General features: G+C 45.2%; 1 protein-coding gene across 1 annotated transcript in view; it reads right to left on the bottom strand.

The window, feature by feature from the left end:
- Positions 1-20,053, bottom strand: part of HSF5 (heat shock transcription factor 5) — a 56,601-nt gene extending 36,548 nt beyond the window's left edge. Inside the window, exons 1-5 of the mRNA XM_034752977.1 lie at positions 19,480-20,053; positions 14,742-15,116; positions 12,274-12,371; positions 9,662-10,189; positions 4,421-4,598 (exon numbers count right to left, since the gene is read on the bottom strand). Coding sequence (XP_034608868.1) covers positions 4,421-4,598; positions 9,662-10,189; positions 12,274-12,371; positions 14,742-15,116; positions 19,480-20,053 — 1,753 coding nt within the window. The remainder of the gene's footprint in view (positions 1-4,420; positions 4,599-9,661; positions 10,190-12,273; positions 12,372-14,741; positions 15,117-19,479) is intronic.
- Between the last annotated feature and the right edge of the window lie 335 nt (positions 20,054-20,388).

Below are 20,388 nucleotides of genomic sequence, written 5' to 3'. Positions count from 1 at the left end.
TGCTTGCATTTCTTACTCAGAAAGCCCCCGGAAGGAGATTTCTGTTTCTTCCATAGTCAGAACAAATAAGATGCAAGGCACTACCAATAGAGTTGTGCATGAACTCCCCTGCACCGACCTAGTGAGCTCCAGTGCTAGTTGAAGTGCAGTGTGCATTAGGTCAATGATTCTTGACCCTCAGGGGTCCATCAGTATAATCAAGGGGGTCTGCGAACTGATTGGTCCCTCTCAAAGATGATGCATAGAGGGCATGCAGGGTCACGTGCCCCCCCAGATTTCTGCCTTCCAAAGGGACCCATCCAGAGGGGCTACTGCAGACTCTACCCCACAGGGCAGTGGGTGGAGAAGGCCTCAGACCACCTTTCACTGGGAGCAGAGAGGAGGCAGCGGCTCCCCCTGGCAGCCACACTCATCATGTGTCCGTGCAGGGAAGGAGAAAGCAGGAGGGAGGCTGACTGTGAGCTGAGCCCCCTCTCTCCCTGCTACATGGGGCTGCTTCTCCTTCCTGCTGCTGGAGTCCCAGCACTTCTCTACCCCTGCTTTGCAGACTGCCCGCGGAGCTGAGCTGGGGGTGGAGGTGGCACTTCCTCCCTAAGCCTGGCCACACAGAGCTCACCCAGCCCCCACCCCCAAATGTTCCTCTACAGTGCCCTCTGGTCCCTCCTCAAGCACCTACTCGGGTACCCCTCCCAGTGCAGACAGACACACACACACACACACACCCCCACACACCCCCTCCAGCACCCGCCCAAATATCACCTAGCAATGCTATAATGTATTAGTATCAGGTAAGCTGTCAATATTTTAATTAGCTATGCTTTTTGTTGATCTATTCAAATACTTTCTCTACAGTAATATGTGTAATAACTATTAAAGTAACATGAAAAACAAATTATGGGCAACAAAATAATGAGGAGGAAGTTGGGGAGCTGCAGATTTGTCTATTTAAAATTAGGTTTAAAAAAAAAAAAAAAAAAAAGGTTGAAACCACTGCATTAGGTAATCCCTGAGGCACATGTCCCTCAACTTCTGTGTCCTTTTCTTAAAGCCTCTGGAAAGAGAACACCCATCTCTAATGTGACATGCTCCTAAACAACGAAAATGAGGGTCACTAATGGACATCAACATCCAACATTCTAAGCAATATTTAAATCCAGGGGACTTTGGCATAAGCACTCCCAGTACCAAGCAGAGTCCAAAAAAATAAATAAACTACATAAAAAGTAAGAAAATAAAGAGAGAGAGAAAAAAAAAAAGTGTCCTTCTGAACTAAAAATAAAGAGCATCAATAACTCTATACTAGGGCTGTCAAGTAATTGCAGTTAACTCACACGATTAACTCAAAAAAAATCGTGATTAATCACAGTTTTAATTGCATTGTTAAACAGTAGAATACCAAAGGAAATTTATTATTTTTTTAAATTTTTTTCTACATTTTTCAAATATATTGATTTCAATTACAACACAGAATACAAAGTGTACACTGCTCACTTGATATTATTTTTATTACAAATATTTGCATTGTAAAAATGATAAACAAAAGAAACAGAATTTTTCAATTCACCTAATACAAGTACTCTAGTACAATTTCTTTATCGTGAAAGTGCAACTTACAAATGTAGATTTTTTTTGTTACATAACTGCACTCAAAAACAAAAACAATGCAAAACTTTAGAGCCTACAAGTCCACTCAGTCCTACTTCTCGTTCAGCCAATCGCTAAGACAAACAAGTTTGTTTACATTTACGGGAGATAATGCTGCCCTCTTCTTATTTACAATATCACCAGAAAGTGAGAACAGGCATTTGTAACCAGCATTGCGAGGTATTTAGGTGCCAGATATAATAAACATTCGTATGCCCCTTCATGCTTCGGCCACCATTCCAAAGGACATGCTTCCATGCTGATGACGCTCGTTAAAAAAATGTGTTAATTAAATTTGTGACTGAACTCCTTGGAGGAGAACTGTATGTCTCTGGCTCAATTTTACCCGCATTCTGCCAGACATTTCATGTTATAGTAGTCTCAGATGATGACTCAGCATGTTGTTCATTTTAAGAACACTTTTGCTGCAGATCTGACAAAACGCAAAGAAAGTACCAATGTGAGATTTCTAAAGATAGCTACAGCACTCAACCAAAGGTTTAAGAATCTGAAGTGCCTTCCAAAATATGAGAGGGATGAGGTGTGCAGCATGCTTTCAGAAGTCTTAAAAAAGCAACACCCCAATGCGGAAACTACAGACCCCAAACCACCAAAAAAGAAAATCAACCTTCTGCTGGTGGCAACTGACTCAGATAATGAAAATGAACATGAGTCGGTCCACACCACTTTGGATTGTTATCAAGCAGAACCTGTCATCAGCATGGACACATGTCTTCTGGAATAGTGGTTGAAGCATGAAGGGACATCTGAATCTTTAGCGCAACTGGCATGTAAATATCTTGCAATGCCAGCTACAACATGTCACGGAGTGTGGGGGGACACCAGGACCTGCACCCCCGGCTTCCTGCGATTCACCATGACTCTCAGCCAGCCAGTAAAGCAGAAGGTTTATTTAGACGACAGGAACACAGTCCAAGACGGGTCTTGCAGGCACAGACAACAGGATCCCCCCCAGTTAGGTCCATCTTGGGGTCCCAGGGCACCACAGCCCCCTTGGGAGGTCAGAGCTCTGTCTGCCTCCCAGCCATTTCACCAGCCAGCCCCTGAAACTCTCCCTTCAGCAACCCCTCCCACAGCCTTTGTTCAGTTTCCCGGGCAAAGGTGTCACCTGGCCTCTAACTCCTTCCTGGGTTCTCATGTTACATGCTCAGGTATCTTCCCTCAAGGCCAGTCTCCCATCCCCCAATGCAGACCGTCCTAGCCAACCTCCCCTGCCTTCCCAGCCGACACTCCCCATTTAAAGACCACATTAAGAACAGTCCCAGTTCGTCACACAACAGTGCCATGAGAACACCTGTTCTCACTTTCAGGTGACATTGTGAACAAGAAGCAGGCAGCATTATCTCCTGCAAATGTAAACAAACTTGTTTGTCTGAGTCACTGGCGGAACAAGAAATAGGACTGAGTGGACTTGTAGGTGCTAAAGTTTTATACTGTTTTATTTCTGAATGCATTTTTATTTTTCTGTACATATTCTACATTTGTACGTTCAACTTTCATCATAAAGAGATTGCACTACAGTACTTGTCTTAGATGAATTGAAAAATACTACACCTCTACCCCGATATAACACTGTCCTCAGGAGCCAAAAAATCTTACCGTATTATAGGTGAAACCGCGTTATATTGAACTTACTTTGATCTGCCGGAGCGCTGCTTTACCGCGTTATATCCAAATTCCTGTTATATCAGGTCGCATTATATCGGGGTAGAGGTGTATTTCTTTTGTTTTTTTACAGTGCAAATATTTGTAATAAAAAACAAATATAAAGTGAGCACTTTACACTTTGTATTCTGTTTTGTAATTGAAATCAATATTTAAAAATGTAGAAAACATCAAAAAATATTTAAATAAATGGTATTCTGTTATTGTTTAACAGTGCGATTAATCGCGCAACTAATTTTTTAATCACTTGACAGCCCTACTCTATACACTAGCAAAATTCTAAAAGGGTAAATTGTATTCCAAGGCACAGTGAACACTCCACTCTGATTACCAGCCACAGACTGTAAGAAGAAACTGAGGGAGGGGCAGGGCAGCTACACTCTTTATATCACAGCTCAAGCCGGAGGAAACGCAGGGCTGATAACAGTAGGAAAAACTCTCCAGCATCAATGCACTGGTCGTGCACATACCTGGAGCGGAGCACACATATGCAAGCACTTGAACTCTAAATTTTTGGGGTTTACATTAAACAAAAAACCCAAACCAATTCTGAATATCCTTGAAAGGCATTAAAATTACTGATAATTTCACTTTTTAAAAGTTTGTGTGATAATTTGCATGAAATTAAGATGGAATAATTAGCTCAATCTCAACAAGAAATATTCTAGAAAAGTCACTTGAAAGTACACATTGAAACTATTTAGGGCTTGTTTACAGATAAAAATTGTTCTGAATTAACCGAATCAGCGTAGTTTGACTATACCATATTGCTAAAGCAGTATAACCCACCTAGTATGAACAAGTTATACCAGTATAAAGTGCTTCTGGTACAGTTTATTCCTGTATGGAAAGAGAAATAAGCTCTACTGGTATAAGGCACCTTTATACTGTGGTAACTTCAGTGGTTGTACTGGTATAATTATTTCAGTTAAAAAAAATAGTATACAATTAACCAAAATAGGTATACTGGTATAACTTTCAAGTGTAGACCAAGCCTTAGACTGTTCATCATTCTCTTGGTCTTGACTACACGGGCTCCTTAGTCACCAGACACAGTAAATGCTGGAAAAGCTATGGGCCCAATTCTTACCAGGAGACTTGCCCTTCTGTGAACTGCTTCTTCTCTCTCTGCACCTGGTTTGTATGGATGAAGCTGTGTCTTTGACAGATTTGCTCACAGGTTCCACATCTGAAATAAGGAATCCTACCTGCTCCGAAGACACAACTGTCTCCGATGGACTGGTTTGACACTTAATACTGGGCTCCACCTTTAAAAAAAAATCAAAACCCACTCAATACAATCACTTTAGGGGATTTAATGCAGATAAATATCTTTTTCTCTCATGGAATGTGCACTTCAAGGGACATTCCACAAACAGAAAACACTACTTGGAGCTTAGATGCCATAAAAGAAAACTGGTCTGAATTTTCATAAGGTATAAACTGTGTAAAATAAATGTAAGAATAAAAGCTCTCTTTTTTTAAAATTGGTATTTCTGAGCATCTTGCTGATTTGTAATATCACTTATGACTTCAGCAATTTGATCTCCATCCTAATATAATATTTAACAAATAAAAAAAATCTTTCAGGTGAGATTTTTAAACTAGTGCTAAAAAGGTGTAACTGCATACTCCAATGACTAGTAAGGCATCTAACTAGCCACTTACATGCACAACTGCCACAATTCTATGTGCATTTTAGGAATGTCTCTAAGTCTAATATTTAATCAGTGATATTTCACACAGTAACATTCTTCTGTTTAAATAAATATTACGAAATAAAAACTAGTTTTCAGATTTTTTCATTGTATCAGAATATACTCATATATCAAATGATGTTATCATTCAGCAAGATAGTTGTCAGCTACAGTCTCAAAGTGCCAGAATTTGTCCAATCTATTAACACATTAAAATAAACTGGGATGAGAGCATATGCAATAAGGGAACAGGATGTCTGGCCAAAACTGTTTGGTGATATTTAGTGTGACAGACCCAGACCAGTGGGGTACAGGAATCTGGTAGAGGGCAAATATACTGGTCACTGGATGAGTAATTTTCTGTTCCCTGAATGACCAGAGCAGGGGCTGCACTAGAGTAATCAGGAACCTGCTAAAACCAATTAAGACAGGCAGGATAATTAAGACACCTGGAGCCAATTAAGAAACTGCTAGAATCAATTAGGACAGGCTAGCTAATCGGGGCACCCGAGTTTAAAAAGGACCTCACTTCAGTTTGTGGTGTGCATGCGAGGAGCTGGGAGCAAGAGGAGCTGAGAGTGAGAAGACAGATTGCTGGAAGACTGAGGAATACAAGCATTATCAAACACCAGGAGGAAGGTCCTGTGGTGAGGATAAAGAAGATGTTGGAAGGAGGCTCTGGGGAAGTAGCCCTGGGAGTTGTAGCTGTTGCGCAGCTGTACCAGGAGGCACTCTAGACAGCTGCAGTCCACAGGGCCCTGGGCTGGAACCCGGAGTAGAGGGCGGGCCCGGGTTCCCCCCAAACCTCCCAACTCCTGATCAGACACAGGAGAAATTGACCTGGACTGTGGCTTCTACCAAAGGGGAAGGTCTCTGGGCTGTTTCCCGACCCACATGGTGAATCTGTGAGGTGAGAAAATTTGCCAATAAGTGCAGGACCCACCAAGGTAGAGGAGGAACTTTGTCACATTAGGTATACCTTTGTGTTGAGAACACTCATGAAAAATTTCAGCTCGGGGGAAAAAAAAGTTTTTCTGAAGGTTAATAACTACCAAAACTAGAGGGGTTGTTTCTTTAACAACAATTATAACACTTAATGTAATCCTAAAATGGCCTGGAACCTATAGGGTCCAGAGTGACCGAGACAAATTGGAGGACTGGGCCAAAAGAAATCTGATGAGGTCAAGTGCAGAGTCCTGCACGTAGGACGAAAGAATCCCATGCACCGCTACAGGCTGGGGACTGACTGGCTAAGCAGCAGTTCTGCAGAAAAGGACCTTGGGATTACAGTATACGAGAAGCTGGATATGAGTCAGCATTGTGTCCTTGTTGTCAAGAAGGCTAACGGCATTTTGGGCTGCATTACTAGGAGCACTGCCAGCAGATCGAGGGAAGTGATTATTCCCCTCTATTTGGCACTGGTGAGGCCACACCTGGAGTACTGCGTCCAGTTTTGGGCCCCTCATTATAGAAAGGATGTGGACAAATTGGAGAGTCCAGTGGAGGGCAACAAAAATGATCAGGGGGCTGGGCCACATGACTTACGAGGAGAGGTTGAGAGAACTGGGCTTGTTTAGCCTGCAGAAGAGAAGAACGAGGGGGGATTTGATAGCAGCCTTCAACTATCTGAAGGGGGGTTCCAAAGAGGATGGAGCTTGGCTGTTCTCAGTGGTGGCAGATGACAGAACAAGGAGCAATGATCTCAAGTTGCAGTGGGCAAGGTCTAGGTTGGATATTGGGAAACACTATTTCACTAGGAGGGTGGTGAAGCATTGGAATGGATTACCTAAAGAGGTGGTGGAATCTCCATCCTTAGAGGTTTTTAAGGCCCGGCTTGACAAAGCCCTGGCTGGGATGATTTAGTTGGGGTTGGTCCTGCTTTGAGCAGGGAGTTGGACTAGATGACCTCCTGAGGTCTCTTCCAACCCTAATCTTCTATGATTCTATAAATGCTGCAAAGATGGGAATAGATGTTGCTCTGCAGTGCAAGCATAAATAGAAGCAGATGCATGGTCCAAGTAATTAAATGTAGAACTAGTCAGATATAGGCTTTTCCCCCTGCTAAAAATTTTGCATAAACTTTTAAAGACAATTGCTTGAGCAAACTTTTCCATGGAAAGTAAGATTCTGGGGAAAATCTGAAATCCAAAATATTTTGATTTGGAAGTGCTGCCGTGCTCCCATTCTCCTCCAAGGGCTGGGCTCCCTGGTCAGACATATCACATGATACACCTCACCTTTCCTGGTGAAGGGGGGCAGCTGTACCAGGGGAGTCTAGTGCATCATGGGAGATGTCGCTGAGCTGGGAAGCTCAGCCCATAGAGGAGAATGGGAACTTCCATAAGATAGCACAGTAGGATACCTGTATCAAAATGTTTCCTTTTTTTGTGAAATAATCTAAGTTTTCCATGGAAAGTAGACAGAATTTTTTTTTCTTTAAACACAAAAAATTCCATTTAATCAAAAACCCAATTTCCCATCAAAAACAGTTTAGATTAAAGCTTTTGACCAGGCATGGTTAAATGCTAGGTATGAATCTTTGCTTTGACTGTTAGCCCCCTAAGCACTCATCCCTTTCTCTCCAGTGTAATGTGTAAAAGATGGAAGTAAACAGAGTGGGCATGTCTGGGAAGACCTGGATTTAGTCACAATGTCATGATAAACTGGCGTTTAACCCTATATCTCACATTTGAGGCTGCACTTCTATGCGGAAATAACTTGGTAGCCATACTCCCGCGCTCTCATTAATACAGAATACATGTCCCCTGCACATCCTGTCCTGCTCATCTTTTTTTTACTTTGTATGTCTAGAAAGAACAATCAAATCACGTATGGGATATTACAATACACAAGGTTCAGAGAAACCTTTCCTCAACGAAACAAAAAAATTGAATTAAACAGTGTGCATAAATTAAGAATACTAACCATCTCTCCAATTAATTGCTCAGTGTTTTGGAATAACACTAAGGTTTTGTGCAGGGCTGGATTAACCTTTTGTGGGCCTGGCGCCAAACATATTTGTGGGCCCCCATGGAGGCAATGGAGCATGGCGCGGGGAGGTCAGTCCCCGGAGCGAGGGGCCAGCCGGAGGCAATGGGGCATGGCAGGGACAGCCCTGCTCCGCCCAATGCGAGGACACTATTTACAAACCAGCAGTTGCTAGATGCACAGTAGCCAGCCTGCCCCTGTGCTGCCAGCATGCCCCTTCCCCTCTGGGGTGGGCCTATGCCGTGCGACACAGCCCCCCTGCCCAACACTCCCCTGACTCCATATGGCTAGAGCCCCCCCGGACCACTATGCCCAGCGCCCCCCAAGACCCACCCACAAATGCATAGTGTCCTGCACACCACCCCTGCCCATAGCCCCACCACAACTGCCCAGCACCCACACTCCCATGTGCCCCAACACACACACCTTCCTCACCCCCTCACAGCCCAGCCCCTCCCCCAATCCTCCAAGAGACCCACCTCCCCACATCCTGCCTCCCGGCCGCACTCACCGGCCTGCTGGGAGGCAATTGTGTCTGCCAGGCTGAGCTAGCAGTGTAGCCAGAGTCAGTCCCAGGGCTGGAAATCGCTCTGGCCCCTTGGGAGCGGCGTGATCAACCAGCCCAGGACCTGCCCTGGCCAGGGTCCCTCAAGACGCACTTGCCTGGAGGGGCCCAGCCAAGCCCTCCACACTGTCTCCCCCTCCACCTGGCTGAGATTGGCCAGGCTTCTGCCACAGTCCCAGGCGGCTCAGTTCTGGGGAGATAGGTGGGGCCCCTCAGGTGGTGGGAAGCAGAGAGTGCCCGGAGCCGGAGGTGCACTGGGCTCCAGCCAGGGGGCTGAGGAGCATGGGGGTGGGGCCAGGGAGTGGAGAGGAGCCTTCAGCCAGCTGGCAGGAAGGCTGAGAGAAGCAAGTGGTGGGCAGGGGGAGCCAGTGGGGTCTCAGGGCACAGTGCAAGCAGAGCAGACCGGGGCCCCTTCTGAGCATGGGCCCGGCTCCATGGAGCCACTGTAAACCCGGCACTGGGTTTGTGTACAGGACCTTCCTTTTAGTGACATGGCTGTGCTGCCACAGCCGTGCCGCTAAAAGATGTGCAGTATAGTTGCTGTTTGTCGGCAGGAGAAAGTTCCCCCTGAGCAGCAGCGGCTTTGTCGGCAGGAGAGCGCTCATGCCGACACAGCGCTGTTCGCACTGGCGCTTTTAATCAGTAAAACTTTTGTCGTTCGGGGGGAGAGGGGGGTGTTAAGTCGATGGGAGAGTTTCTCCCGTCGACCCAGCACTGTCTAGACAAGACAGTAAGTCGACCTAAGGTACGGCGACTCCAGCTATGTTATTCATGTAGCTGGAGTTGCGTAACTTAGGTCAACTTAACCCCGTAGCGTAGACCTAACTGACATAAGACATAGTAAATACTAAGGGTCAGATCACCCTGGAGTGATGCAGATTTACATTAGCTGGGAATCTGACCCTAGAAGTCCAATCCAGCCAACCCTTTAGTTTCTTTCAGTTTTATGTAAGTTACTTCAATGGGACTACTCACACAAGAAGTTTGTAGGACCAGGCCCTCACTGTGCTATAGTATAGTTATCACAGCAGAATATCCTGTAGTACAGGAACACATATTGCAGTGTTCCTTTACCCCATACCTGCTGTGGACTGAAGGGCAGTCCCTCCTGAAGAAACACCACTGAAGACTGAGCTGAAGCATGGCTCATCTGTTCTTTCAGTTTTGCATGTTCTTCCTGTGTGGCTGCAGGTTCCTGCCCCATTTGTGCAGCAGTATTCTCTACAGGCTTGGTGGTGTGGATAGTATAAATAAATTCAGAAGGCTGTGGCAGAGAACAGGCTATTGCTTGATCTGTTCCCACCATAAATGTAATATCAGAACCTACAGGTGTAAGAGGCTCCAGCTGGCTGGCATGACTCGAGGAAGGTGCATCATTATTCCCAGGATTAACTATCAATTGCTGGCCTGCATTAGGCTGTGGGGTTGGACACTGGTTCTCCACAGGTTCCACCTTCACCATCTCTAGCTTGGGGGATGAATGCATCTCATCTACAATCTGAAAGACAGCCTCTAGGTTTACTTCGGTCTTCTTGTTTTCATCAGCTGTATTGCATGGCCAGTTAGACGGCAAAAATTCAACTGGGTATGATGATTGCATTGGAGGATTCTGGGAAAACAAAATGCAGTGGACTGCAATCAGAAAAATATTACTACAATATTAGATATATTTAAAGTTTCTTAGGTTCATCAGTTCCAAGGCCAGAAGGGACAACAGAGCTTCCCCAAAATAATTCCTAGAGCACATCTTTAGAATAACATCCAACATTGATTTAAAAATTGTCAGTAATGGAGAAACCACCATGACCCTTGGTAAGTTGTTCCAATGCTTAATTACTTTTGCTGTTAATTTACACTTTATATCCAGTCTGAATAGGTCTAGCTTCAAGACATTAGATCATGTTATATCTTTCTTTGCTAGAGTGAAGAGCCCATTATCAAATATTTGCTCCCCACGTAGGTACTTATAGACTAATCAAGTCATCCCTTCACCCTCTCCTTGTTAAGCTAAATAGGTTGAGCTCCTTGACTCTATCACTATAATAAGCCATGTTTTTTTTTTTTTTTCCTTTTTGCTCCAGGTGATATACTGCGGCTATGTGACATACATGATGTGACAAACACTATCACTGTCCTGAGGCTGACACAGAAAAATAAAGACCGAATGTTACATGAATGCAACCAAAACCCAGGACCATTCGCTGCTATGCTTTGTGCTGCAATGATTCCAGACCACTTGCTACTGGCTTGGTGTGGTACCACGGAGGACGAAATAAGGCAGCTCTCCCCAGAAACCTTCTCTGAAAGTCTTTGCAGTACCTCCAGGAGAGCTTCATGGAGATGTTCCTGGAGGATTCCCACTCCATCCCCAGACACGTAAACAGACTTTTCCATTCAGCTGTACTGGCTGCGAATGCATCCCAATTGTTTAGGGCAAATCAAACATTAAACAATTGCTTTTAACACCTGTAGTGTCGTTACAAATGTGCACTCACCAGAGGTGCCTTCTCCGCCATCAGGGTCCGGGAACAATAGGCCCTGGGAGGGTATTGGCTCCAGGGTGAGGAAAAGGTCCTGGCTGCCGGGAGAACGGATTCTCTGCTTGCCTGCTATGCATTCTCCTCCTCCTCATCCACAAGATCTTCATCTGTGTTGCCTGAGGCTGCCAACTTGCAGGTGTCCACGGAGAGTGTTGGGGTACTGGTAGGGTCCTCCCCTAGACTGCCATGCAGCTGATCATAGAATCGGCATGTCTGGGGCTCTGACCCGGAGTGACTGTTTGCCTCCTTTGTCTTTTGGTAGGCTTGCCTGAGCTCCTTAATTTTCATGCGGCACTGCTGTGCATCCCTGGCGTAGCCTCTCTCCACCATACCCTGTGTGATTTTGGCATAAATATCAGCATTTCTTCTGCTGGATCGGAGTTCTGCCTGCACAGATTCTTCTCCCCATACAGCAATCAGATCCAGTGTCTCCTGTTCACTCCATGCTGGAGCTCATTTGCAATTCTGGGACTGCATGGTCACCTGTTCTGCTGAGCTCCCACGCTGACCAAACAGGAAATGAAATTCAAAAGTTCCCGGTGCTTTTCCTATGTACCTGGCTAGTGCATCAGAGTTGAAAGTATTGTCCAGAGCCATCACATTGGAGCACTCTGGGATAGTTCCCAGAGGCCAATACCATCGAACTGCACAGTGCTGCATCTCCACTACCCCAAATTCAACCCAGAAAGGTCGATTTTAGCACTACTCCCCTCGTCAGGAAGGAGTTCAGCAGTCGATTTTAAGAGATCTTTAGGTCGGCGGAACGGGGTTGGTTGTGTAGACGCATTCATTACAAAAATCCACCTAATGCAGCTAAATTTGACCTAACCTCATAGTGTAGACCAGGCCTACTTCTACATTGCTACCCATGAAGTGATTAGCCAGTGCCTCTTTATACTCCTCCACCACTACATTAATCAGACCACAATTTGGCCATAAATTTTTGTAAGACCATCATGGGTATCATAGGCTGGGGGAGGCACCTCTCCATGGCCGCGGCAGCTCCGGCTGGGCTGGGCCAGGCGAGAGGCGCCTCTCCACGGCCGCAGCAGCTCCGGCTGGGCTGGGCAAGGCCCTTGATAGCCTGCAGCCACGTGGCTTAGAGGGAAGTTAGGTCACATGGCTTCCTCTTGTTTCAACTTAGTGCACTCACCTGGAAATAGCTGCAGTGTGTGTAGGTTGAGGCTGTAGGACTGCCACAGCCACTAAGAGGATCTAGGTGAGCCGTAGGTGAGCAGCACTGTAACACAGCTGGAAAGAATCCAAACAGAAAAGTTATCAAATGTCTAGAACCTCTGTTCAGTGTAAAGAGTTCTACGTCCTACCCTGACAAAACATTTCAATATTGGCACTGCCAGCTCACTTCCAGAAATCTAGTATTACCTCCTTAAGGGATTTAAAATATACAAGATTCACTTATATTATCTTAATAATAATGCTTATTCTATGTATTTTTATTGCTTTGGGTCTATATCTGATGTGTGTCTCCTGAGAAGTCAATCACATGTGGGCAATGGACTATACCTTTAGGAAAAGTTAAGATGCTTAAGAAATCAGTAATGAATAATCATTATAGCTTTTAAGCAATTAGGAGTACACAAAGTGAAGGACTGTCTTAAAACAGGCTTAGAAATACACTTGAGGCATTTAACAGAAGGCCTGAATAGTTAGCATGAGTGGTTGACACAAAGGTCATAAGATTTAGCAATATGTATCATGTTATAAACATATAAACCACAATAACAAGAATCTGGGCTTAAAATAGCATATTATGTACTTTCTGGGTACACCTGAAATTACATTGACATGTTGAAACCATTGTTAAATGTATTGATGCAAACTGGCCATACAAGAGGCAAGAACCCTAAAATTGGTCCCTGGAATACCAAACATGGGCAGAGGGCTGACACTTAATAAATTATGGTCCCAGACACACGTGGGTGTAAGGGAAAGGTATATTCCCAATTTAGCTGGGAAGGTTGGACCGTGGAAAGCTTAATACCAACCCCAGGGAAGATGGACTCCTCCTTCCGTTCCTCATCACAGACATGGGACTGAGTAGAGAGCCCCTTTCCCTTTCTTTCTTTCCCTCTCTGCTACTCTTCACAAACCTGACTGGTAGGAGAGTGCCACTCCAAAACAAGGACACAGAATTAACTGTGGACCTTCTGGGATGGTCTGAGCCAATGAACAGATGGGACGGGACAGGAAACAAGCCCAGGAAGATGTAGAGAGAGAACAAAGAAAGAGCTGAGAAGCAGCAGCACTGAACTGGGGCAGAGAGAAACCAGGGCGCAGTGTCTGAATGAGGAGCTGCTTGAGAGCCAGCTGCTACACTGGTGCTTGCAACTCTTATAGATGCCCAGCCTGGAGCTGACAACTCAGCTGAGACTATACAGCAAGTCTGTATATACCAGTCTGAGCTGAACAATGTATACAAGCACCAGAGTGCACGGACAGGTTGGAGTGACCCAAGTGGGGAGGGGGGAGGAGAAAGAGAGGGTTGCATTGGCATGGGGCAGAGAGTCTGTGTGTGTCTAGCCAAGTGTGTGGGGGGAGGGCGCGAAGGTGGGGGAGAATGTGCTACATGCTGTATCAGGGCAAGGAAGTCTGCATAACTCCTGCTAGAAATCCATACTTCAGTCTACTCCTGGCTTTGCCTGGGTTAGATAAAAGTGTTTTTCTATTGTTACCGTGGTGCTTGATCCAGGGATTAACTCCGACCTCCCCTAAGAGGGAGGTTTGGGGTTTATTTAGAGGTGCATGGCTGGAACCTGGGATCACTTCCCCAACCCTGGGAATCCCCCACCTGACACAGGTGTTCCAGATTAGTTTTGTGAGTATGCATAATGCGGGTCGTTCTTTTATACTTTTGATGCCTTAACTGTGTTGTGACTATTAAAGCCCAGATCAGTATCTCTCTCTGAGTGCCCCGCCAATTTCAAATCTCTGAAACAATTCCTTAAGTAGCCACCTAAGAGACTGAACCACAGATCAGTAGCTTGGGCATTTTGCACCCCAATTAACTAAAAGGCTATGAAAGCACAAGAAACTGGAACCCTTAAAACCCAGAAGTCTGAGTTACATATGCTCCAAAATGGAATACCTCTATTTGTAATATTTACAAAAATGAAATTTTCTCTTTTCCTGTAATTCAAATAAGGGTTTTAGACAATTTGCTTCAAACTTTCTGGACAAAACATCTGCTCTGAAGATTCTACATATAGAATTTTTGAGGCAATATTTTTTTTTGGGGGGGGGGGGGGGAGAGAAGAATAAAGAAGTCAAAAATAAAACTTAGAATGGAATGCATGCAGCCTTAACTATGGTACTACAAGAATGATGGAGAGTTCGATGTCATTTTCCATCTGGAGGTGCACAGAGATTACAATATGAATGGCTCAATAGGAAAGAATTTGAGAAAATGCAAAAATGGTGGCACAGATTTTCAAGCAGGGTGAAATATCCGATCCAGGGATTGTTAGGAAATCCTTTAAGTTTGATACTCTTCTTTCAATTCTAAGTCTTGTTTAATATGTATACATTAAAGTGCATTGCAGAAAAATAATTTGTTGATTTAAAATATCTTCTTGAAAGGCAAGTGCTAGACCCTTATCATACCTGTTGGGTAGTAGGTTTGGGAGTACTGTGCTGAAGGTGTGTAGTTGCTATATTTCTGGGAAGAAGTGGCCATTGTCTGCGGTCCTTGTTGTATGTGCATAGACGTGGCACTGGGTTGGAGAGTGTACGTGACCTCTGTTGGAAACCTCTGGAGTACAGGAAATGGAACCCCTTTGTCTGAAAATGTCGGGGAAGTCTCCACCTGCCCTGGAAGCATCCCAAGGGAGTTCTGCCATGTTCTGGGAGGGATTGGAGTCCGATCTGAACCTTTCGATGATAAAGTGCTGTGGTTGTGGGATGAAGCAGATACATAGGAGTAAGGAGATAAACTGTCTCGCCGAAAAGATCGATGAAACTGTCCTATTGTCAGTGCTCCTGCATTAAAAAGAAAATGTTTACTAGAATTAAATGGTTATGAAATAAATAAAGGATCATAAAATACACCATTCAATCCACACACAGATTGTATTTCACCATACGAAGATAAAGGAATATCTGTCTCTTAATGTTGCCAATGCAGCATTTCAATCCCGTGTTAAAAAATAAAATAAAATAAAATAAAAGATTTTTCAGTAGCCAGTTCTCAGCCCCACAACATGGAAAGTAGTTTTTTTGCACAGTAAGTCAGCAAACCAAATCTGAGTTACTTAGAATCTGCATTTTGGTAAGCCATATGGTATAGCAGACAAGCATGAAGTAATATGTCAGACAAGATGGAGTACAAGATTCCTAGGATGAGATTTTCAAAGCCACCTAAAAGAAGCCATTGGAAACTGGGTGTCCAAATCCTCTAGGCGGCTTTGACAATCTTACCTTAATTGCTTTATCACAAACTTTCTGATGGAAAGAACAGAGAAAAATCCAAAGAGTTAATAATAAACTCTAAACACTGGCTTTAGATAATACAACACTCTGCTTCCATGTCTGACATCCCAGGTCTCTCGGTACCAGCCTTTTGCTCTCTGTAAGTAAGTTTTGGAAGCCCAATCAGCACTGTAGAAAGGGAGAGCTGCAAATCACAACCTCTACTAACCAATCTAAGGAATAGACTGTAGATAGGAGGTGGCGATAGTGATACAGGGAATAGGTGTTAAACATGACATGCAAAAGAGGAGATACTTATTTTATAACAGGCAGAGCTGGCAGCAATGAGACCACAGCTATGGTTGTCCAACGCTTCCCACTACAAAACCTTGTTTTCATTTTTTTAAAAACTTTGCTAAATTTAACCATTTAGGTAGAAATTTTCAATGGTGGAAGTCTGCCCCAGGCTGAATTTTTTGTAGAAAGTTTCCACAAAAACAGTTACATAAGAACAGCCATACAGGGCAGACCAAACGTCTATCTAGCCAAGTATCCTGTCTTCTGACGATGGCCAATGCCAGGTGCCCCAGAGGGAATGAACAGAACAGGTAATCATCAAGTGATCCATCCCATCGCCCATCCCCAGCTTCTGGCAAACAGAGGTTAGGGACACCATCCCTGTCCATCCCAGCTAATATCAATTGATGGACCTATCCGCCATGAACTTATCAGTTCTTTTTTGAACCCTATTATAGTCTTGGCCTTCACAACATCCTCTGGCAAGGAGTTTCACAGGTTGACTGTGCGTTGTGTGTGGGGGAAAAAAACCTTCCTTTTGTTTGTTTCAAACCTGCTGTCTATTAGTTTCATTTGGTGACCCCTAGTTCTTCTGTTATGAGGAGTAAATAACATTTCCTTATTTACTTTCTCCACACCAGTCATGATTTTATAAACCTCTATCATATCCCCCCTTATTCGTCTCTTTTCCAAGCTGAAAAGTTCCAGTTTTATTAATCTTTCCTCATATGGCAGCTGTTCCATATCCCTAATCATTTTTGTTGCCCTTTTCTGAACCTTTTCCAATTCCAATATATCTTTTTTGAGATGGGGCGAGCACATCTGCATGTAGTATTCAAGATGTGGGCGTACCATGGATTTATATAGAGGCAATATGATATTTTCTGTCTTATTACCTATCCCCTTTTTAATGATTCCCAACATTCTTTATTGACTGCCGCTGCACACTGAGTGGATGTTTTCAGAGAATTATTCACAATGACTCCAAGATCTCTTTCTTGAGCGGTAACAGCTAATTCAGATCCCATCATTTTATATGTATAGTTGGAATTATGTTTTCCAATGTGCATTACTTTGCAGCATTGAATTTCATCTGCCATTTTGTTGCCCAGTCACCCAGTTTTGAGAGATCCTTTTGTAGCTCTTCGCAGTCTGCCTGGGACTTAACTATTTTAAGTAGTTTTATATCATCTGCAAATTTTGTCACCTCACTGTTTACCCCTTTTTTCAGATCATTTATGAATATGTGGAATAGGACTGGGCCCAGTACAGACTCCTGTTGAACACCAATATTTACCTCTCTCCATTCTGAAAAATGACCATTTATTCCTACCTTTTGTTTCCTATCTTTTAACCAGTTACCAATCCATAAGAGGACCTTCCCTGTTATCCCATGACAGCTTACCTTACGTAAGAGCCTTTGGCGAGGGACCATGTCAAAGGCTTTCTGAAAATCTAAACACACTATATCCATTGAATCCCCCTTCTCCACATGCTTGTTGACCCCCTCAAAGAATTCTAGTAGATTGGTGAGGCATGATTTCCCTTTACAAAAACCATGTTGACTCTTCCCTAACAAATTAGGTTCATCTAAAGGTCTGACAATTTTGATCTTTACTATAGTTTAAACCAGTTTGCCTGGTCCTGAAGTCAGGCTTACCGGCCTATAATTACTTGGATCACCTCTGGAGCCCTTTTTAAAAATTGGTGTCACATTAGCTATCCTTCAGTCATTTGGACAGAAGCCGATTTAAATGATAGGTTACAAACTACAGCTAGTAGTTCTGCAGTTTCACATTTGAGTTCCTTCACAACTCTTGGGTGAAGACCATCTGGTCCTGGTGACTTATTACTATCTAGTTTATCAATTTGTTCCAAAACCTCCTCTAAGTCATTTACAAAAATGAGGACAGGAGGAAATGTACTAAGAATCTTAATTCAAGCAAAGCAAGTTTTTTGTTTAGAGCTTCTAGCGTGCCCAGGCTTTAATTTAGGAACTTGAAATTTGTTCAGGTGGAGGAATACCTTGAGGTAAGACAGGTGTTTTTTGTTGCCCTTATGAATATCCACCCAGACTTGCAGAATTATAAGCCTCTGAAAAAACAGCTTGGAAAAAATATTTTAGTAGTAAGGATAGAAAAGAATGGGAGGATTTTAGCGATTGTCTGTGCCCTTTTATTATTTCTTTATGATGTACACAGAAAACCCAAGTAGTATTTATCCTGTTTATTTATTACCTTGGGGGAGGGGGGGAAAATCAAGATTATCCAGCTTTGCCTTCCCTGTTTTTTCTGGAGGTGCTCTTGGAGAACCAGAGATCTGCAGTGGGAACTCTCTCAGTCCTTAGTTGAAAGGACAAGAGCACTCAACCCACAAGTCATGGGCTTGATGCAGGAATTATGATGTGAAATTCCATGATGTATTATAGAGGAGGTCAGATTAGATGATTACAATGGTTCCTTCTATCTTTTAAATCTTTAACAAAGATCTTTTATGTTAAACAAAACAAAAATTAAACAAGAAGTTTAATTTAGGAGTTCCTTCCCTTCTCAAGTTTTACTTCCTGGGTACCTAAGGTGTTGTAATCCTATCAGTTTTCCAGTTGTCCATTGAGTCTTCCAGAAAACACAGGATGAACAAGTTTTCAATTTATATTGTAAACAAAACAAAAAACTTCAACCAAAAGAAGTTCAAGCCTTCTTTGCACATCAAAACCACCCATTTTTTTCACCTTTGCCGGTCATCTTTGGGGGGGTGGAAAAAGCAAGAATTGGGGAGCTCTTCAAAACTTCACTTGGACAGCGAATAACTCCCTTTAGAAGATCTGAGGAAAATAAGATTTCTGATTCCTATTTGCTGACTGATTTCAAATCATATGTATGCCATTTAACCTCCACCTAACTCATTCATTCCTCTCAAGAAAATTATTTAGCTTTTAATTCTCCTTAAGAGATTTTGCAGAATTATTACTCCAGCATCTGTGTTCCTTAGCACAAAATGGCCATCACACTCCTAGCTATCATTCAGACCAACTCATGGAAGACAAGAGGTTGTACACGTGTACCTGGAACTTAGCAAGCAAGACACACAATGCGTAAGAAAGAAAAGAATCCAGATCCATCTGTGAAAGCTCTGCAGGGATAACAGTATAAAAACTTATCTTTTTTATCCTGTAGATCAGTCTACATACAAGTAACTTTATGTACATGAGAAATGATCCTGAACCTAACATCATGTGCATAAAGCTACTCCTGCTTATGGATATGATAGGGATTTTAGTCTGCAGACAGGTGTTTGAATACACAGAAACACCAATTGATAAAGTACAGTTTTTATTTTCAGCACAGAAACACGCTGGAGAACCCTAAAACTGTTCAGATTGCCCAATTCACTAGTCCCTCAAAACCATCACCTCTCTTGGCACAGGTTCTCCCAACTTCATGGAACTAAGTAGCGGTCTAAACAACCAGTCAGATGAGGGAGGCCAAAGGTATGTTGCTACCATGAGGCCCACTGCCCCCGTGTAACTATCTTGACCCACCTGGCCCTCCCCACGTGCCCCGTTGCTGAGCGGACACTCTCCACGCACCGCCCGCAGCGACCACGTGCCCCTGGCGCTGCCCGCCCCCCGCCTCACCGGGCTTCTCGGCCTTGCCGGGCCCCGGCGGGGACGCGAGCGGCTCCCCGTGCAGCGAGGTGCTGAGCAGCCGCTGGAAGCGGTTGGGCGGGCGGCTGGTCACCTCCAGGCCGGCCGCGAGCTTGGCCTTGTTGGCGCTGGTGAGTCTCTTGAGGTGGACGAGCAGGTCGGGGCGGTCGCGGCGGAAGTGCGGGCTGTGGAAGTGGTGCAGGGGCCCGGAGGCGCCGCCGCCCGCGGGCCCGGGCCCGGGCGCGGGCGCGGCCGAGGAGCCGCCCGGCGGGCCCAGCACCACCTTGCGGAAGCCGTACAGGTTGAGCTGCCGGATGAAGCTGGTGAAGTTGGTGGTCTTGAAGAGCTCGGCCGAGGCGGCCGCGCCCCCGTCGCCCCCCGGCCCCGCCCCGAGGCCCGGCCCGGCGCCCAGCAGCTCGGCCTCGAAGAGCGGCTGGTCGATGAGCAGCCCCTCGCCGCGGGTGTCCCAGCGGATGGAGCGGAACCGCGGGCTGTTCACCAGGCGCCACAGCTTGGCCGGGAAGTTGTTGGGGTTGATGGGGGCGACCAGCAGCGGCTCCTCCATGGCGGGCCGGGGCCGAGGGGCGCGTCACGCCCAACCAACCGCCGCCGCGCGAGCTCCGCGCCCAACCGTGGCGGCCGCCAATCAGCGCCGGCCGCGAGGCCCAGCCGCCCTCGGCACGCGCCGGCCTCGCGCCTCGGCTGCCACCGCCGGGCCTCAGCGCGCCCGTCGCCGGGCTGGGTGCGGGCCGCGGCAGCGCCCAGGGAGCTCTGGGAGCCCCGCCACGCTCACAGGGGAAGGTGTGGAGGGACCAGAGCGGAGGTGGGGGGCAGGGCGGCTGGGGTGATGGGGCAGAGCTGACGGCTCTGACCAGGGGACTGGGTGGGTGGGTTGGTTGC

Source organism: Trachemys scripta, chromosome 18 (genome assembly GCF_013100865.1).
Source record: "Trachemys scripta elegans isolate TJP31775 chromosome 18, CAS_Tse_1.0, whole genome shotgun sequence".
NCBI lineage: Eukaryota > Metazoa > Chordata > Testudines > Emydidae > Trachemys > Trachemys scripta.
The sequence above is the reverse complement of the archived record's forward strand: the minus strand, read 5'-3'. Positions and strand labels throughout refer to the sequence as shown.